This window comes from Astatotilapia calliptera, chromosome 19 (genome assembly GCF_964374335.1).
Source record: "Astatotilapia calliptera chromosome 19, fAstCal68.1, whole genome shotgun sequence".
In the NCBI taxonomy this organism is placed as follows: Eukaryota; Metazoa; Chordata; class Actinopteri; order Cichliformes; family Cichlidae; genus Astatotilapia; species Astatotilapia calliptera.
In genome coordinates, this window is record NC_137440.1 from 11880681 (window position 1) to 11895639 (window position 14959).

General features: G+C 43.2%; 1 protein-coding gene across 1 annotated transcript; it reads left to right on the forward strand.

Annotated features, from left to right (window-relative positions):
• Nucleotides 1-52: 52 nt before the first annotated feature.
• LOC113012626 (CD109 antigen-like) lies at nt 53-14222 on the forward strand. The gene is made up of 26 exons (XM_026152919.2): nt 53-609; nt 701-791; nt 905-1028; nt 1108-1217; nt 1294-1485; nt 1727-1828; nt 1909-1971; nt 3886-4056; nt 4150-4302; nt 4953-5019; nt 5105-5189; nt 8494-8611; nt 8748-8861; nt 9058-9276; nt 9405-9546; nt 9984-10160; nt 10309-10390; nt 10493-10724; nt 10831-11002; nt 11115-11305; nt 11461-11610; nt 11697-11762; nt 12205-12341; nt 12799-12955; nt 13169-13271; nt 13343-14222. The coding sequence occupies exons 2-26, from the start codon at nt 756-758 to the stop codon at nt 13528-13530; spliced, it is 3351 nt and encodes a 1116-aa protein (XP_026008704.2). The 5' UTR covers nt 53-609; nt 701-755; the 3' UTR covers nt 13531-14222.
• Nucleotides 14223-14959: the final 737 nt, after the last annotated feature.

Sequence of the window (14959 nt, forward strand, 5' to 3'; positions counted from 1 at the left end):
CCCTGAAGTGGGTCGGACCAGTGAAACTCCCCTTTCTGTCGGTGTAAAGAAGTTTGACTGCACATTTGATCCCTGAAATATTTTGATATAGGAAAAAAAGACATGCAGTTTCAACTACATGCTGCTGTAGTAAATGAAGGAAATCTGTCAGCCTGATTCTTTGGGCTTAAATTGATTCCCTCTTTCATATTTTCCATCCTGTCGGGTCAACTGTAGTCTTCGACGAGCCGATTCTGGCCCCCAGGCTTTATATTTGACACCCCTGCTGTAGAATCGCCACGTACTTCAGCTCTACATTTTCTAAATGACTTAAAGTCACAGTTCCCAAATGGCAACGTCTGTTCCCTTTGGCGATCTTCCTGTCACGCCACTCGCTGACATTTTTGTTTTGACGGATCTTCTAATCTTCTTGTTGAGTCTCAGGTCAGCTTGTAATTTTCCCAGCGTCCACTTCTGCAGTGCTTTGTTCTTGGTATCGAAACTAGGATTAAACTGAGATCTACCAAAATGACCATCCTGTCTCACAGAGCGCCCACACTTTGACGTTCTGATCAAGACGCCGTCACACATCCTTGCTGGAGATGACGTCTCAGGATCAGTGAGAGCACTGTGAGCTCATCTGGATCATTTCAGCCAATAACATATTTTCATACATATAAGTGAAGCAAGTGAAGCAGCATTAGTGTGTTTTTCCATTTAGGTACCCTGGTGGACGACCCTTAGGTGGAACATTAGTTGTTTCTCTGGAGTCTGCTATGAGCAACACGACCTCTGCTATGCAAACTAAAGAGGTGAAGCTCTCCATGTCCCCTTTTCTTCAGTTTTTCATATCTTTAATCATAAACTGAAACAGCAATAGAAACTATAAGAGACACTATCTGTCATTTTTAACCTTCGCTTTCAGTTCTACGGATCAACACAGTTTTTCTTCAGCAATGATCAACTCCAGGCTCTGCATACTTCATCAGTTAGCAGTGACGGTCGTCCCACTGTGCACGTTACTGTCTCTGTTAACGACAGCACCACAGGTATGACGCATTTTAATAAACCAGCGTTGCTGCAAGTATAACTTTAACTTCACCAAACAACATGATGTTCTTTGTTAAGGGTTTAAAGTGAACAAAACCGTGAAAGTCCACCTGATGCAGAATGTATTCCAGCTCACATTCCACGATTTTCCACCCACGCTAAAGCCGTCGTTACACTTCTCTACAAACGTGAGTTATTATTATTATCATAACTCACATGTCAGAGCCTTTTGGACACAGTATTAGTGCCTCCTCTGTTTCACAGCTCAGGATCTCAAGATACGACAGGAAGCCGCTCAGCTCAGTGGATCTAAAGCACTCTGCTGTGGTTCAAATCAATCAGATAACGTCTGTGAAAAACGCAGAACCCACAGCTCTGATACTTCCTGTGTCTGAGGACGGGGACGTCCGCATCAGGTTTAAATTACAGGCTCAAGTTGTGACGCTCTTTATTCAGGTCAGTAATGTAATTCTCCAACACGCAAAGGTGGACTTGCAGAACAATCACAGTTCTGTACTTTTGTTGCTTGTAAGAGTTTCAGTAGCGTAAAAGATGACATTAAATTTAAGAGAAATGACTGAAATTAAAAACACGACCTCTGATGTGTTATGTTTTCAGAAGAACAAAGAAAGATGGAGAACATCAGTTCATAAGTGCACATTTTCTTTATCTTACTGCTATAAATACTGATTTTTAGGCCAGATTTCAGTCCAGTGAGGAGACTCTGAAGATTTCCAACAACTTCTCCTCTCCGAGCGACTCGTATGTTCAGATCGCCCCCGGCAACACATCTGCACAGGTATTATATACAAAGTTAATATTTTTAATATATCACAGCTGCATGTATCCAAAATGTAACTATATTTATTTAATTTCCAGATTGGCTTGCCTCTGCAGATAAATGTAGAGAGCACCTTTAACCTGACCAAGCTTCACTTTGTGGTATGTTTGGTTAAATACACAGTGTGTGCATTTGATTTTCTGCATCTTTTCTGCATTAAGGACAAAATGCAACATATTGTAAAGTAAAATTAATTTTATGAATTGCAAGAAAATCTTACAGTGGCCAGCACATAAGTGTCTAAGCTTATGTTAATGTAAATCATTTCTGTGGCTTTGTTGTGTTACACACAATTACTCATTAATGCAGAGTACTATGTGTGTGTTTAAACACTGTTACCGGAAGTTGTGCACCTGTCCGTGACACTTCTTCAACCCAACAATGATTTAGTAATGTATGTACAGTGGGGCAAAAAAGTATTTAGTCAGCCACCGATTGTGCAAGTTCCCCCACTTAAAATGATGACAGAGGTCAGTAATTTGCACCAGAGGTACACTTCAACTGTGAGAGACAGAATGTGAAAAAAAAATCCATGAATTCACATGGTAGGATTTGTAAAGAATTTATTTGTAAATCAGGGTGGAAAATAAGTATTTGGTCACCTCAAACAAGGAAAATCTCTGGCTCTCACAGACCTGTAACGTCTTCTGTAAGAAACTTTTCTGTCCCCCACTCGTTACCTGTATGAATGGCACCTGTTTGAACTCATCATCTGTATAAAAGACACCTGTCCACAGCCTCAAACAGTCAGACTCCAAACTCTGCCATGGCCAAGACCAAAGAGCTTTTGAAGGACACCAGGAAAAGTATTGTAGACCTGCACCAGACTGGGAAGAGTGAATCTACAATAGGCAAGCAGCTTGGTGTGAAAAAATCAACTGTGGGAGCAATCATCAGAAAATGGAAGACATACAAGACCACTGATAATCTCCCTCGATCTGGGGCTCCACGCAAGATCTCATCCCGTGGGGTCAAAATGATCATGGGAACGGTGAGCAAAGATCCCAGAACCACACGGGGGGACCTGGTGAATGACCTGCAGAGAGCTGGGACCAAAGTAACAAAGGTCACCATCAGTAACACTCTACAACGGCAGGGAATCAAATCCCGCAGTGCCAGACGTGTTCCGCTGCTGAAGCCAGTGCATGTCCAGGCCCGTCTGAAGTTTGCCAGAGAGCACATGGATGATACAGCAGAGGATTGGGAGAATGTCATGTGGTCAGATGAAACCAAAGTAGAACTTTTTGGTATAAACTCAACTCGTCGTGTTTGGAGGAAGAAGAATACTGAGTTGCATCCCAAGAACACCATACCTACTGTGAAGCATGGGGGTGGAAACATCATGCTATGGGGCTGTTTTTCTGCCAAGGGGACAGGACGACTGATCCGTGTTAAGGACAGAATGAATGGGGCCATGTATCGTGAGATTTTGAGCCAAAGCCTCCTTCCATCAGTGAGAACTTTGAAGATGAAACGAGGCTGGGTCTTCCAACATGACAATGATCCAAAACACACCGCCCGGGCAACAAAGGAGTGGCTCCGTAAGAAGCATTTGAAAGTCCTGGAGTGGCCTAGCCAGTCTCCAGACCTCAACCCCATAGAAAATCTGTGGCGGGAGTTGAAAGTCCGTGTTGCTCGGCGACAGCCCCAAAACATCACTGCTCTCGAGAAGATCTGCATGGAGGAATGGGTCAAAATACCAGCTACTGTGTGTGCAAACCTGGTAAAGACCTATAGTAAACGTTTGACCTCTGTTATTGCCAACAAAGGTTATGTTACAAAGTATTGAGTTGTATTTTTGTTATTGACCAAATACTTATTTTCCACCCTGATTTACGAATAAATTCTTTACAAATCCTACCATGTGGATTCATGGATTTTTTTTTCACATTCTGTCTCTCACAGTTGAAGTGTACCTCTGGTGCAAATTACTGACCTCTGTCATCATTTTAGGTGGGGGAACTTGCACAATCGGTGGCTGACTAAATACTTTTTTGCCCCACTGTATTTTGTAGGTGAGCTCTAAAGGCCAGGTGGTAGCTGCTGGGACCCAAAACTCCTCGTCCTTCTCTGTGACCCCAGCGCTGTCCTGGGCCCCTGCGGCCTGTGTCACCGTTTACTGCATCCTGTCTGACGGCGAGATCATCAGCGACGCAGCACAAATATCCATCAGTCGAGACAGCTATGTACAGGATCTCGTTTTATTATATTGCTCTAATGAATTCCCAACAGTAATCCTCTTCATCCTGTGCCGTACTCTGTGTGCGTGCTCCCCTCAGGTGTCATTAAAGTGGAGCAGTGAAAGCGCCCAGCCAGGTGAGCAGGTATCGCTGACTGTGACCGGTCTTGAATCCAGGTCTCAGCTGGCAGTCACGGTAATGGGGACACACGATGACGCCCTGCAGCCCGATCTGAACTTTAAAGAGGAAGGGGTATGACCGCAGTAACCATGCTTCCTTCTGTATAAATGCTGATTATGTCTGCAGACAAAAGCTTAAAATTCATCTGTGAAACATGAGCTCCTGCGAACCTTCGTCAGAAAGTCACCTGTTTTAGATACCGCAGGATTTCCTTCATATTGTTCTCCCAGTCACCCCAGTCACCTCAGTCCCCCGGCACACTGTTCCCAGTTAGATACTGCACGGAAATTGAAAAAGTGATCACTAAACCGGCTCGTCCAGATATAACATATCTGTCTGCTTTGTTAGGAGGTGACTCCTGTTTCTAAGAGCTGGTAACCTCAGTGCTCTGGATTCAGGACCTGAGGCTTAAGGATCGCTGCAATAGAGGAAACCAAGTGTCACCTTTTCTCACCTCCAAAGCTCTGACAGTCTGTAGAGAGTGTGTGTGTGAGAGAGAGTGTAGGTGTGAGTGTGTGTGAGAGTGTAGGTGTGAGTGTGTGTGTGTGGTAGAATAGATCATTTAAAAACTGCGATCGCCTCAGATTCCTATAAAGACGCTTAGACTTTACGTCACACCTGACTTCTAACTCATGTGGTGATCTGACAACAATCCATTTAAAAACTTTCTCGCCCAAACAGATTCACTGTTACCCATTTTTCCTCTTCCTGTCCCACCACAGGACTGTGATCTTCAGATCCTGACCAATACGAAATTATACAGGAAAAACCAGCCTGGACCTAAAAATGGTAAAACGGCTGTTTTTTTTTGTAGTTACGATACTGACTTGACTTTGCATCTTCAGTGCTATAAATACAATCTCATGGCTTTCAGAAGGACATGCCCCAGAGGTGCACAAGGACTGGCACCACTGGATGGATGGTGCTGAAGCTTTGCTGTGGTTGAACACTAACGTTAGGTAAGGGCTGAGAGGGGAAGGTGATTCATCTGATCCACTACAGGGAGTGCAGAATTATTAGGCAAATGAGTATTTTGTCCACATCATCCTCTTCATGCATGTTGTCTTACTCCAAGCTGTATAGGCTCGAAAGCCTACTACCAATTAAGCATATTAGGTGATGTGCATCTCTGTAATGAGAAGGGGTGTGGTCTAATGACATCAACACCCTATATCAGGGGAGCATAATTATTAGGCAACGTCCTTTCCTTTGGCAAAATGGGTCAAAAGAAGGACTTGACAGGCTCAGAAAAGTCAAAAATAGTGAGATATCTTGCAGAGGGATGCAGCAGTCTCAAAATTGCAAAGCTTCTGAAGCGTGATCATCGAACAATCAAGCGTTTCATTCAAAATAGTCAACAAGAAGCGTGTGGAAAAACCAAAATAACTGCCCATGAACTGAGAAAAGTCAAGCGTGCAGCTGCCAAGATGCCACTTGCCACCAGTTTGGCCATATTTCAGAGCTGCAACATCACTGGAGTGCCCAAAAGCACAAGGTGTGCAATACTCAGAGACATGGCCAAGGTAAGAAAGGCTGAAAGACGACCACCACTGAACAAGACACACAAGCTGAAACGTCAAGACTGGGCCAAGAAATATCTCAAGACTGGTTTTTCTAAGGTTTTATGGACTGATGAAATGAGAGTGAGTCTTGATGGGCCAGATGGATGGGCCCGTGGCTGGATTGGTAAAGGGCAGAGAGCTCCAGTCTGACTCAGACGCCAGCAAGGTGGAGGTGGAGTACTGGTTTGGGCTGGTATCATCAAAGATGAGCTTGTGGGGCCTTTTCGGGTTGAGGATGGAGTCAAGCTCAACTCCCAGTCCTACTGCCAGTTTCTGGAAGACACCTTCTTCAAGCAGTGGTACAGGAAGAAGTCTGCATCCTTCAAGAAAAACATGATTTTCATGCAGGACAATGCTCCATCACACGCGTCCAAGTACTCCACAGCGTGGCTGGCAAGAAAGGGTATAAAAGAAGAAAAACTAATGACATGGCCTCCTTGTTCACCTGATCTGAACCCCATTGAGAACCTGTGGTCCATCATCAAATGTGAGATTTACAAGGAGGGAAAACAGTACACCTCTCTGAACAGTGTCTGGGAGGCTGTGGTTGCTGCTGCACGCAATGTTGATGGTGAACAGATCAAAACACCGACAGAATCCATGGATGGCAGGCTTTTGAGTGTCCTTGCAAAGAAAGGTGGCTATATTGGTCGCTGATTTGTTTTTGTTTTGTTTTTGAATGTCAGAAATGTATATTTGTGAACAGAGGTGTGGACTCGAGTCACATGACTTGGACTCGAGTCAGACTCGAGTCATTAATTTTATGACTTTAGACTTGACTTGAAAAAATGTTCTAAGACTTGTGACTTGACTTGGACTTTTACACCAATGACTTGGGACTTGAATTGGACTTGAACCGGTTTACTTGAAAAGACTTGATATTTTACCCCAAATACAAAATTTAACATGCATATTATATAGAGATTGAAAATGTGACGTCATTCACGGGTAGAACCGCAAAGGATTCTGGGAACTCGTGGCAAGCGGTACTAGCGCACGCAGGCTTTCAATTAAAATCAGTTATACAGCGATAAAAAGAAACACAAGAAGCCGTTGTATTATTAACTGCAATAGCCGGTCGCATGACAGCCATGGGAAGCCGACGGGTAAAGAGATCGGTTGTTATCGGATTATGTCGTTGAAGAGAAATTGTTCGAGCCATGTTTCCAAAGTAACAAAGACGCGACTGGATTGCAGCCATTGAAAGGTCAAATATAACGTCCCAGAACCCTCCAGCTCACAGGCTAGTCTGCTCCAAGCATTTACACGAAGGTCAGTGTTTTTTAGTAGTTAATACGTCATTTTTCTTAACATAATTAGTGATATAGGTTACAAGCAAGTCTGGCGCTGAACAGAAATTGTTGCGCTATGCTCCTTTATTTATTGTGCATAAATAGTGAATTGTCCTGACACAATATTGCGTTTCGCTTCTGTTATTATGGTACACTGACAAAAACACATACTTTTATTCACAGGATAAAACAGGTTTTTTGTATCACTAATTGTCCAGTACGATTACAGCATACAATATTGTTGTCACTGCTACATTTCTGTGATGCTACCAGAAATTATTTCCACTACTAATTAATTACCGTTGAGCTCAAAGGTCCTATTAATAAACGGTTAACGAATGTGTATTTATGACGACGATTTGTGAGACTGGTAAACTTATGATACGTACGATGGTCTTTACTTTCTACACGGTGCATTTCAAGGTCCTGCATCCATCCGTCGGTAAACTGTACCTGGGCTTGTTGCAGTGACCTGAAGTTACTAAACTTCATGAGTGTATGCACTCACTCCAAGAACCGTATGATTATAAATATGCATATAAATATGCTACGATGAGATAGCTGACTTCATCTAACTAGCAAATGTTGTCCAGGCTACGTTGGTGATACAGTTTTTTTTAATGTGTATGATATTTTTGTCATGCGATTTTAAAGCCGGTCCTACAACCGCATCCAAGAATGACATGCAGCTTATCTCAGAACTGTTGGTGAAAATTATTCTTGGAGCTAGGTTTAATTGAGCTGCATTTTAAAGAGGTGCAATTTCACAATTTGTGTATATTTTCTAAGTTAACTATTTTGTCATGTGTTGAGAAAAACACAGATTTTAAAATTACATGGTCTAATATTTACATTTAGCATAACTGCAACATTATTTTTTCGTTGTTTTTTTTTTTTAAAGACTCGAAAGGACTTGAAATTCAAAGTTTCAGACTTGTGACTTGACTCGGACTTTTACACCAGTGACTTGAGACTCGACTCTGACTTGCCTGACATTACTTGAGACTTGACTTGAGACTTGAGGATAAAGACTTGAGACTTACTTGAGACTTGCAAAACAATGACTTGGTCCCACCTCTGTTTGTGAATGTGGAGATGTTATATTGGTTTCACTGGTAAAAATAAATAATTGAAATGGGTATATATTTGTTTTTTGTTAAGTTGCCTAATAATTATGCACAGTAATAGACACCTGCACACACAGATATCCCCCTAAAATAGCTAAAACTAAAAACAAACTAAAAACTACCTCCAAAAACATTGAGCTTTGATATTAATGAGTTTATTTGGGTTCATTGAGAACATGGTTGTTGTTCAATAATAAAATTATTCCTCAAAAATACAACTTGCCTAATAATTCTGCACTCCCTGTAGTTCACTGAATATTGCTGCTTTTTCCTTTCTCTCAGCAATCGGACTTGGACAAGTGAGAAAATACTCGTTCCAGATGGCATTACTGCTATGGGAGCTTTAGCACTGGTGATGTCAAAGAACCTGGGCTTGGTCTTCACTCCTGTGCTGCAAAAGGTAACAAAACACTCTTCACATTTCTGGTATTCGTGCTTCCTTCTTTTACGAACGAGGAGTTTTACGAACTGAGATGCTGAGGAGTTATCTTCCCCGACCTTCTTAATAACTCTCGCTTATGTTGTTTCATCGACAGCTGACTGTCTCCAAAGATTTTTCCTTGTCTCTGGGCGCCCCATCACTCCTCATCAGAGGAGAGGAGATTGTGTTGGAAGTGAAGATCATCAACCATTTGGAGCAGGAGATGGATGTATGTAGGACGCACTTTGTGGTACATTGTAGCTGAATAAGGCTGAGTTTGGTAAATAATCTGACATCTATTGACAGAGATCCGAGTCTCTCCCTGTTGCATGAATTATTGCTCACTTCCATCATTTCTGGCACGGCATATTTTCCCTGTTTTTAAAGATTGCGCTTTGCTGTCATACGTTTCTCTGCATATGTAGGTCATCGTGCTGCTAGCACAGAGCAAGTCCTTTGAGTTTGTTCTGACACAGCGAAAAGATGCATCTGTTATCAATGCTCAGAAAGTCACCGTGGAGAGTCACGGCTCTGCTTCAGCTCTGTTCCCTGTGAGGCCTTTGGCTCTGGGTGAGGTGGAGATATCTGTGGATGCTGTGTCTGCAGAGGCCTCAGACAGTCTTGTTTGGAGAGTGATGGTGAAGGTATGATAAAGCAGGGAGATGTCTGAGCATAGGACGGTGCCTGCAACACGATGTCGCTACAAGATGTGCTTTTGAACTTATGCGGCACAGTTATTCCTATCATAACACTGAAATGCTTGTTCCTGAAGCCCGAGGGAGTTGAACAGTACTTCTCTCAGACGCTGTTCCTGGAGATGGAACCGGAGAAACGGAACAAATCCACAGCCCTCTCCTTCTCCTTCCCCCCAAATGTGGTGCCCGGCAGTCAGAGGGCCCGTGTGGTACTGGCTGGTAAGTCTGCCGTTTGTCCTCTTACTGTTCGTGCATGCAGTTTGTTTACTTTGAGTCATTTAGGCATGTATCATAGCAGAAAAGCAAGTGTCGGGATTTTCCTCAGCTATAGATTTCAGGTTCAGCTTGTCTTGATAGTCAGCTGCAGGATAAACGTTTCATCTTGCAGAACTGCGGCTTCCTGCTCAGTGAGGCTGTTTTTTTTTCCATCCTTCTGTAACGTGTCATTTAAGCCACTTCCCCGACTTTCAAGGTGCCCATTTAAAAAAAATACTCTTTATATTCCATTCAAAAGTTACCTTATTTGAACACTCGTCTGGTGAAAGAGACACTTTCTGTTCCCATTCCGGTCTCACCTTCCAGCTCAAATTGCTCAAAAACAAACATGTTGTTCATGCGTTAAATCTTTCCATCCTCTGTCCTGCTGCTTCTCGCAGGCGATATCCTGGCTTTGTCCATCAACAACTTGGGTTCACTGGTTCAGCTGCCGCTTGGATGTGGGGAACAGAACATGATCCACTTTGCTCCAAGTGTATATGTTATCCAGTACCTGGACACTTCAAACCAGGATGACCAAGAGCTCAGGAGAAAGGCTCTAGCTTACATGATGGAAGGTTAGATGGACCTCGGTCACTCATAAAGATCACTGACCTGGAGAACTAGTTATCACAATATATAAGAACGTCTTCTGAGTGTTAAATTGAAGGTTCTCTGAGCCCATTAAGGGGTTTGTCACAAGCATTTTTGCTTTTTTGCTGTAAGGTTATCAGAAACAGTTGTCCTACCAGAGAGAAGACGGCTCCTTCAGTGCTTTTGGAAACAGCGACACCTCTGGCAGCACATGGTAAGGTCACCCGTGTGGTCCATTTTCATAAATGTTTTCTCTAAAATCGCAAATTTTCTGATGCTCCTTCTTCTCTCTCCTCTCTTCTTTCTCTGGATCCAGGCTGACGGCCTTTGTGCTGCGCTGCTTCCTCCAGGCTCAGCCCTACGTGAAGATAGACCAGAGCATCCTGGACAGGGCTGTGTCTTGGCTCTTAAAACGCCAGGGCCCCCAAGGAGAGTTCAGTGAGGTGGGCAGACTGATCCACACCGAGATGCAGGGAGGGCTGGATAAGGGCCCGGTGGCGCTGACGGCTTATGTCCTGATTGCACTTATGCAGGATGAAATCTACACAGTGAGTTAGGGCAGAAATCTATTTTTAAGCTTTCTAGAAGCTGATACTTAAATGGACAGGATGTCTGCGAATGCTAATAATACTGTATTGGTTTCTCTGTATGAAGGAGATACACGAAGCCAGTGTGTCTCTGGCCAGAAAGTACCTGGAGGACAAAGTGTCCAGTGAAGTGATTAGTAACTACAGCCTGTGTCTGACGGCTTACGCTTTAGCTTTGGTCAACAGTCCCGTCTCTTTCACCGCACTGACTCAACTCGGCAAGAGAGCGGACTACATCGGTGACTCAGCCTTTTTTTCTATCTGAAGCTTTTATAAAAACAGCAACATCCCATCCTTTACTTACCGACTTATACAGTGGCTGTGTCAGTTAGCCTGTGGTTATTCTCTTAGATGGAGTGATGATGTGGAGTTCGTCTGCAGGCCCGAGGTCACGTAACCAGAAGCTGCCCTCAGCACAGATCGAGATGGCCTCGTATGTGCTGCTAGCTCACATCAACCGTGGCTCACTCTTTGATGGCATTACACAAATGAAGTGGTTAAGCACACAGAGAAACCATCTAGGAGGCTACGGAACAACACAGGTGAGACAAACCTCTTTTCCTCTTACTGATTCTCACCTGTGTACAGATATACAGCATATTTCAGCTCCGCCATGGATTCTCACAAATATTCCCACATTCTGCCCCTAAAGTCGATATTTATCCACGATGGCTGCATCTTCTGTTCCCTTCCTCAGGACACAGTAGTAGCTCTCCAGGCTCTGGCTTCCTACGCAGCGTTCAGCGGTGCCAATGCCATCAACCTCATGGTCAGTGTGTCTTCTCCAGAATCTTCATCACTGTTTCGAATCAACGCCACCAACTATCGAACATATCAAAGTCAAGAGGTGCATCCGTTACCTGGCGTTAGATGGTTGATATGTACAGTAACTGAAATTTATTTAATCTCCAATTTTCATTTCATGTTTCTCAGATTCCTGCTGAAAACAATCTGCATCTAAAAATATCCATGGAAGGCAGAGGCTTTGCCACATTTCAGGTGCAGTTGTACGGCTTCTCTGTTTCTGTGTACCGCTGTGGTTCCATTTCAGGAATTATTTTTAAGGTACAGATTTGATGAGAAACTGGAACTCGCCCTTACACATCAGGAATGTTTCCTCCATCGTGTTGAGCTCGACAGACGGTTTAACCACCAGCGCGCGAGCAGCATAAACTGCAGCAGCAGCTGTGCGCGATAGCTTCTCTTAGCACAACGTTGTGCATCATAAATGAAAATGCTGCATCATAATGGATCCCAAGCAATTAACGTCAGACAGCATCTGTCTGCACTGCAGATAAAATCGCTGAGAGGAGAACTGAGGTGAAAGGTTAATCTCTCCGTTGTGCTGTTAGTTTTTGTATGAGACGTGTGTTTTCTTTTAACTGTATACTTCAGCTTTTAATCGATAATCAAACATTTGTAACTGTTTCCATGACTACAGCTGAACGTCTTTTACCACTTGGAGAGGGAAACCTTTGCAGAGAACCACCAGCAAGCTGCGGACGAAGCTTTCTCATTACGCATCGATGCTGCTGATGGCAGCGACCGCAATCACATGATGTTGTCTGTATGCACAAGGTGAGCGGTTCACACATGGACAGTGCGTTTCTATGTACTGTATTTATTTTTATTTGGTTAACCCAGCCTGAAAGGATGGATTAGAAATGAGTAGATCAGAGGGACAGATCGGATTTTGCTCTTCTGAGTTAAAGTCAGAAAGGCACAGCTGAGATGGTTTGGACACGTGCAGAGGAGGGATGGTGGACGATGGAAGACCTCACAGAATATTCATGAATGTGGTGAAGGAGACCATGCAGAGGGTTAGTGTGACGGGGGAGGATGCTGGGACAGGGGGAGATGGAGGAAGATGATTTATCCAAGGAGCTTGAAAACAAAATCAAGTTTCTTGAAGACGTTTTGAGGTGAAACATCCATTACTATGAGCTGGATGACTGAGAACCTACGCAGACAAAAAGATTTATCATCATTTGGTTACTATGCATGTTAAACACTCTGAAAACTTTGTCCTCTCCAGATTAAAGGACAGTCAGCTGATACCTCACACAGGTATGGTTATATTGGATGTAGGCCTGCTCAGCGGGTTCACACTCTCTCCTGAGGCTGCTGTCCAATCAGCTGTTATCAGGAAGGTGGAGACGGCACCCGAGAAAGTCATCCTGTACCTGGATTCAGTAAGTGTTTGAAGCAGCCTAACGGCAATCAGCGTGAAGCTTTAAAACCCGCTCTATGCGTATTATTTGGGTGTGATATTAACCCCTTTTCATTTGCCCTGCAATGCTTCACCAGCACTGGTTTCCTACATTAAATGAAAATGCATGTTGATAAAATAGCAGGAATCCGATTACATCACGTGCGTAGTGACATTATTCTGGTGTCATTTGCAGCTCAACAAGTCAGAGGTTTGTATCAACCTTCCCCTCGTCAGAAACTACAAAGTGGCCCGCGTGCACGACGCTGTGGCACGCGTTTACGACTACTATGAGCCAAGTGAGTACGACTGTGAATAGTGTCGTTTTTAAAAAAATATTTAATGTGAATGATCGTATTTTTAATTTCAGCGAGAAACGCGATGAGCACGTACAATTCGCGAGGTCTGCCCGGCATGGACTCCTGCTTCTTCTGTGGTGCAAACTGTGATCTCTGCAGGCCTGGAATCACCATCACCATGTCCGCTCAGTCGATGGCTGCCTACAGCTTCAGCTGCCTGTTTCTCGGACTCACTGTTTTTCTTGTTTTCGTCGGTTAGATGGACTTGGACTCACACATTCATATGTACTGGATATATATGTGTCTTTTACACAAAACTCATTTTGGCCTCGTTCTATCCAGTGGACTGTTCCTTTGTTTAGTGCTCTCTGCTGTTAACAGTGTCTTCTTTTTTGTAAAGATGTGAATATGAAATGACTGGTAGTGGAAACGTGTTAAATTTCTTTTTATCTAACACATACTATCTAAAACAGATGCATTTCCATTTAAAGCTTCTTTAAAGCTACTATGATTCCATAAGTTGAGAAAAATGAACCATTAAATGAAGGAGCGCTGTAGCCGATAGTAGCAAACAGAAAAATTAAGGTGACGTTTTCCCTCATTTGCACACATGCCCTGTTGTGTCTCTGTTGGCAGGAAATGCAGATGTACTGAGCTGCCCAGAGTCATATAAATGCTAAAAAGGATTATTGTACAGCTCTGCAGACTTCCAGCAAATGTCTGACTTGTAGCTTTAATGTTTTTAATCCCTGTTGGTATTCAGTTGAATAACCTGCTGGATTGAAGCAGCACTCACCTCACGGAGTTTGCAGGTACACTGAAAAAGGGGAAGTAACCAGGTTTGACGTTACTGATGGAATCATTAAAATAATTGTTACTGTATCTCAGAACAAATGCATGTTTAAGTTTGCACCACATAAACTCTCTAATAAACTTTCTGCTCATCTGTTTTATAGTGGCAATAATTCACACCACTTTAACACTTACTGGATTGCATAAAATCTGAAGCTGAACATGACCTTTGACCTCACACTTGGTGACTTGTTCTTTCTTTTAATAAGCTATCGTTGTTTTTTGCATTTTAATGGAAATGCACGTCTGGTTTTTATGTAAAATATTTTTTGAAAGGCTCATTGGCAAAGTGGTTTCCCTCCAGGGACAATGAAGCTTTTCGGTTCATAAGTAAAAGCAGACATGGAAAGCAGAACATTAGATGTCCCACAAAAAGGAAACTGACTCACATCTGGACCTTCAGCTGTTGGCTGTGCAGCCTGTGAGAACATCTCATAAATTCTTTCCTTGCCTTAATTACTCCCAAGCTACAGGTAAAGCTCCTGTCGTTCCATTTTTGTGCAGTACATTACATATCCTTAGTGTCTGCACGCTCTTGTGCTTATCCCACCGGCTCCTCCCCCTAATGCTCACATATGTTGCTGTTTTTAGTCATCATATAATCCAAAATTACTGAAGTGTGGCAGCACACCAGGAGCTTTCAGCAGTTTAACCTAAACTTACGTAAACCTCACCAGTTACCATCACGTTAACCTGAAAGCTGTTCCATAAAAAGCTCCAAAGCTGCAGTTGTGAATGTCAAACACTAGATGGCAGTCTTGGTATCATAATAAAGATGGTCTCAAAGTTCAGGCTGGAGCCATAAAAGCTACATTTGTCTTGTTTCTTTAACATTT

Coding starts and splice junctions, on each gene's coding strand:
- LOC113012626 (XM_026152919.2), top strand. CDS start 756: ATGAGCAACACGACCTCTGCTATGCAAACTAAAGAG. Junction 792..904: donor CTGCTATGCAAACTAAAGAG/GTGAAGCTCTCC, acceptor CTTCGCTTTCAG/TTCTACGGATCAACACAGTT. Junction 1,972..3,885: donor TGACCAAGCTTCACTTTGTG/GTATGTTTGGTT, acceptor TGTATTTTGTAG/GTGAGCTCTAAAGGCCAGGT.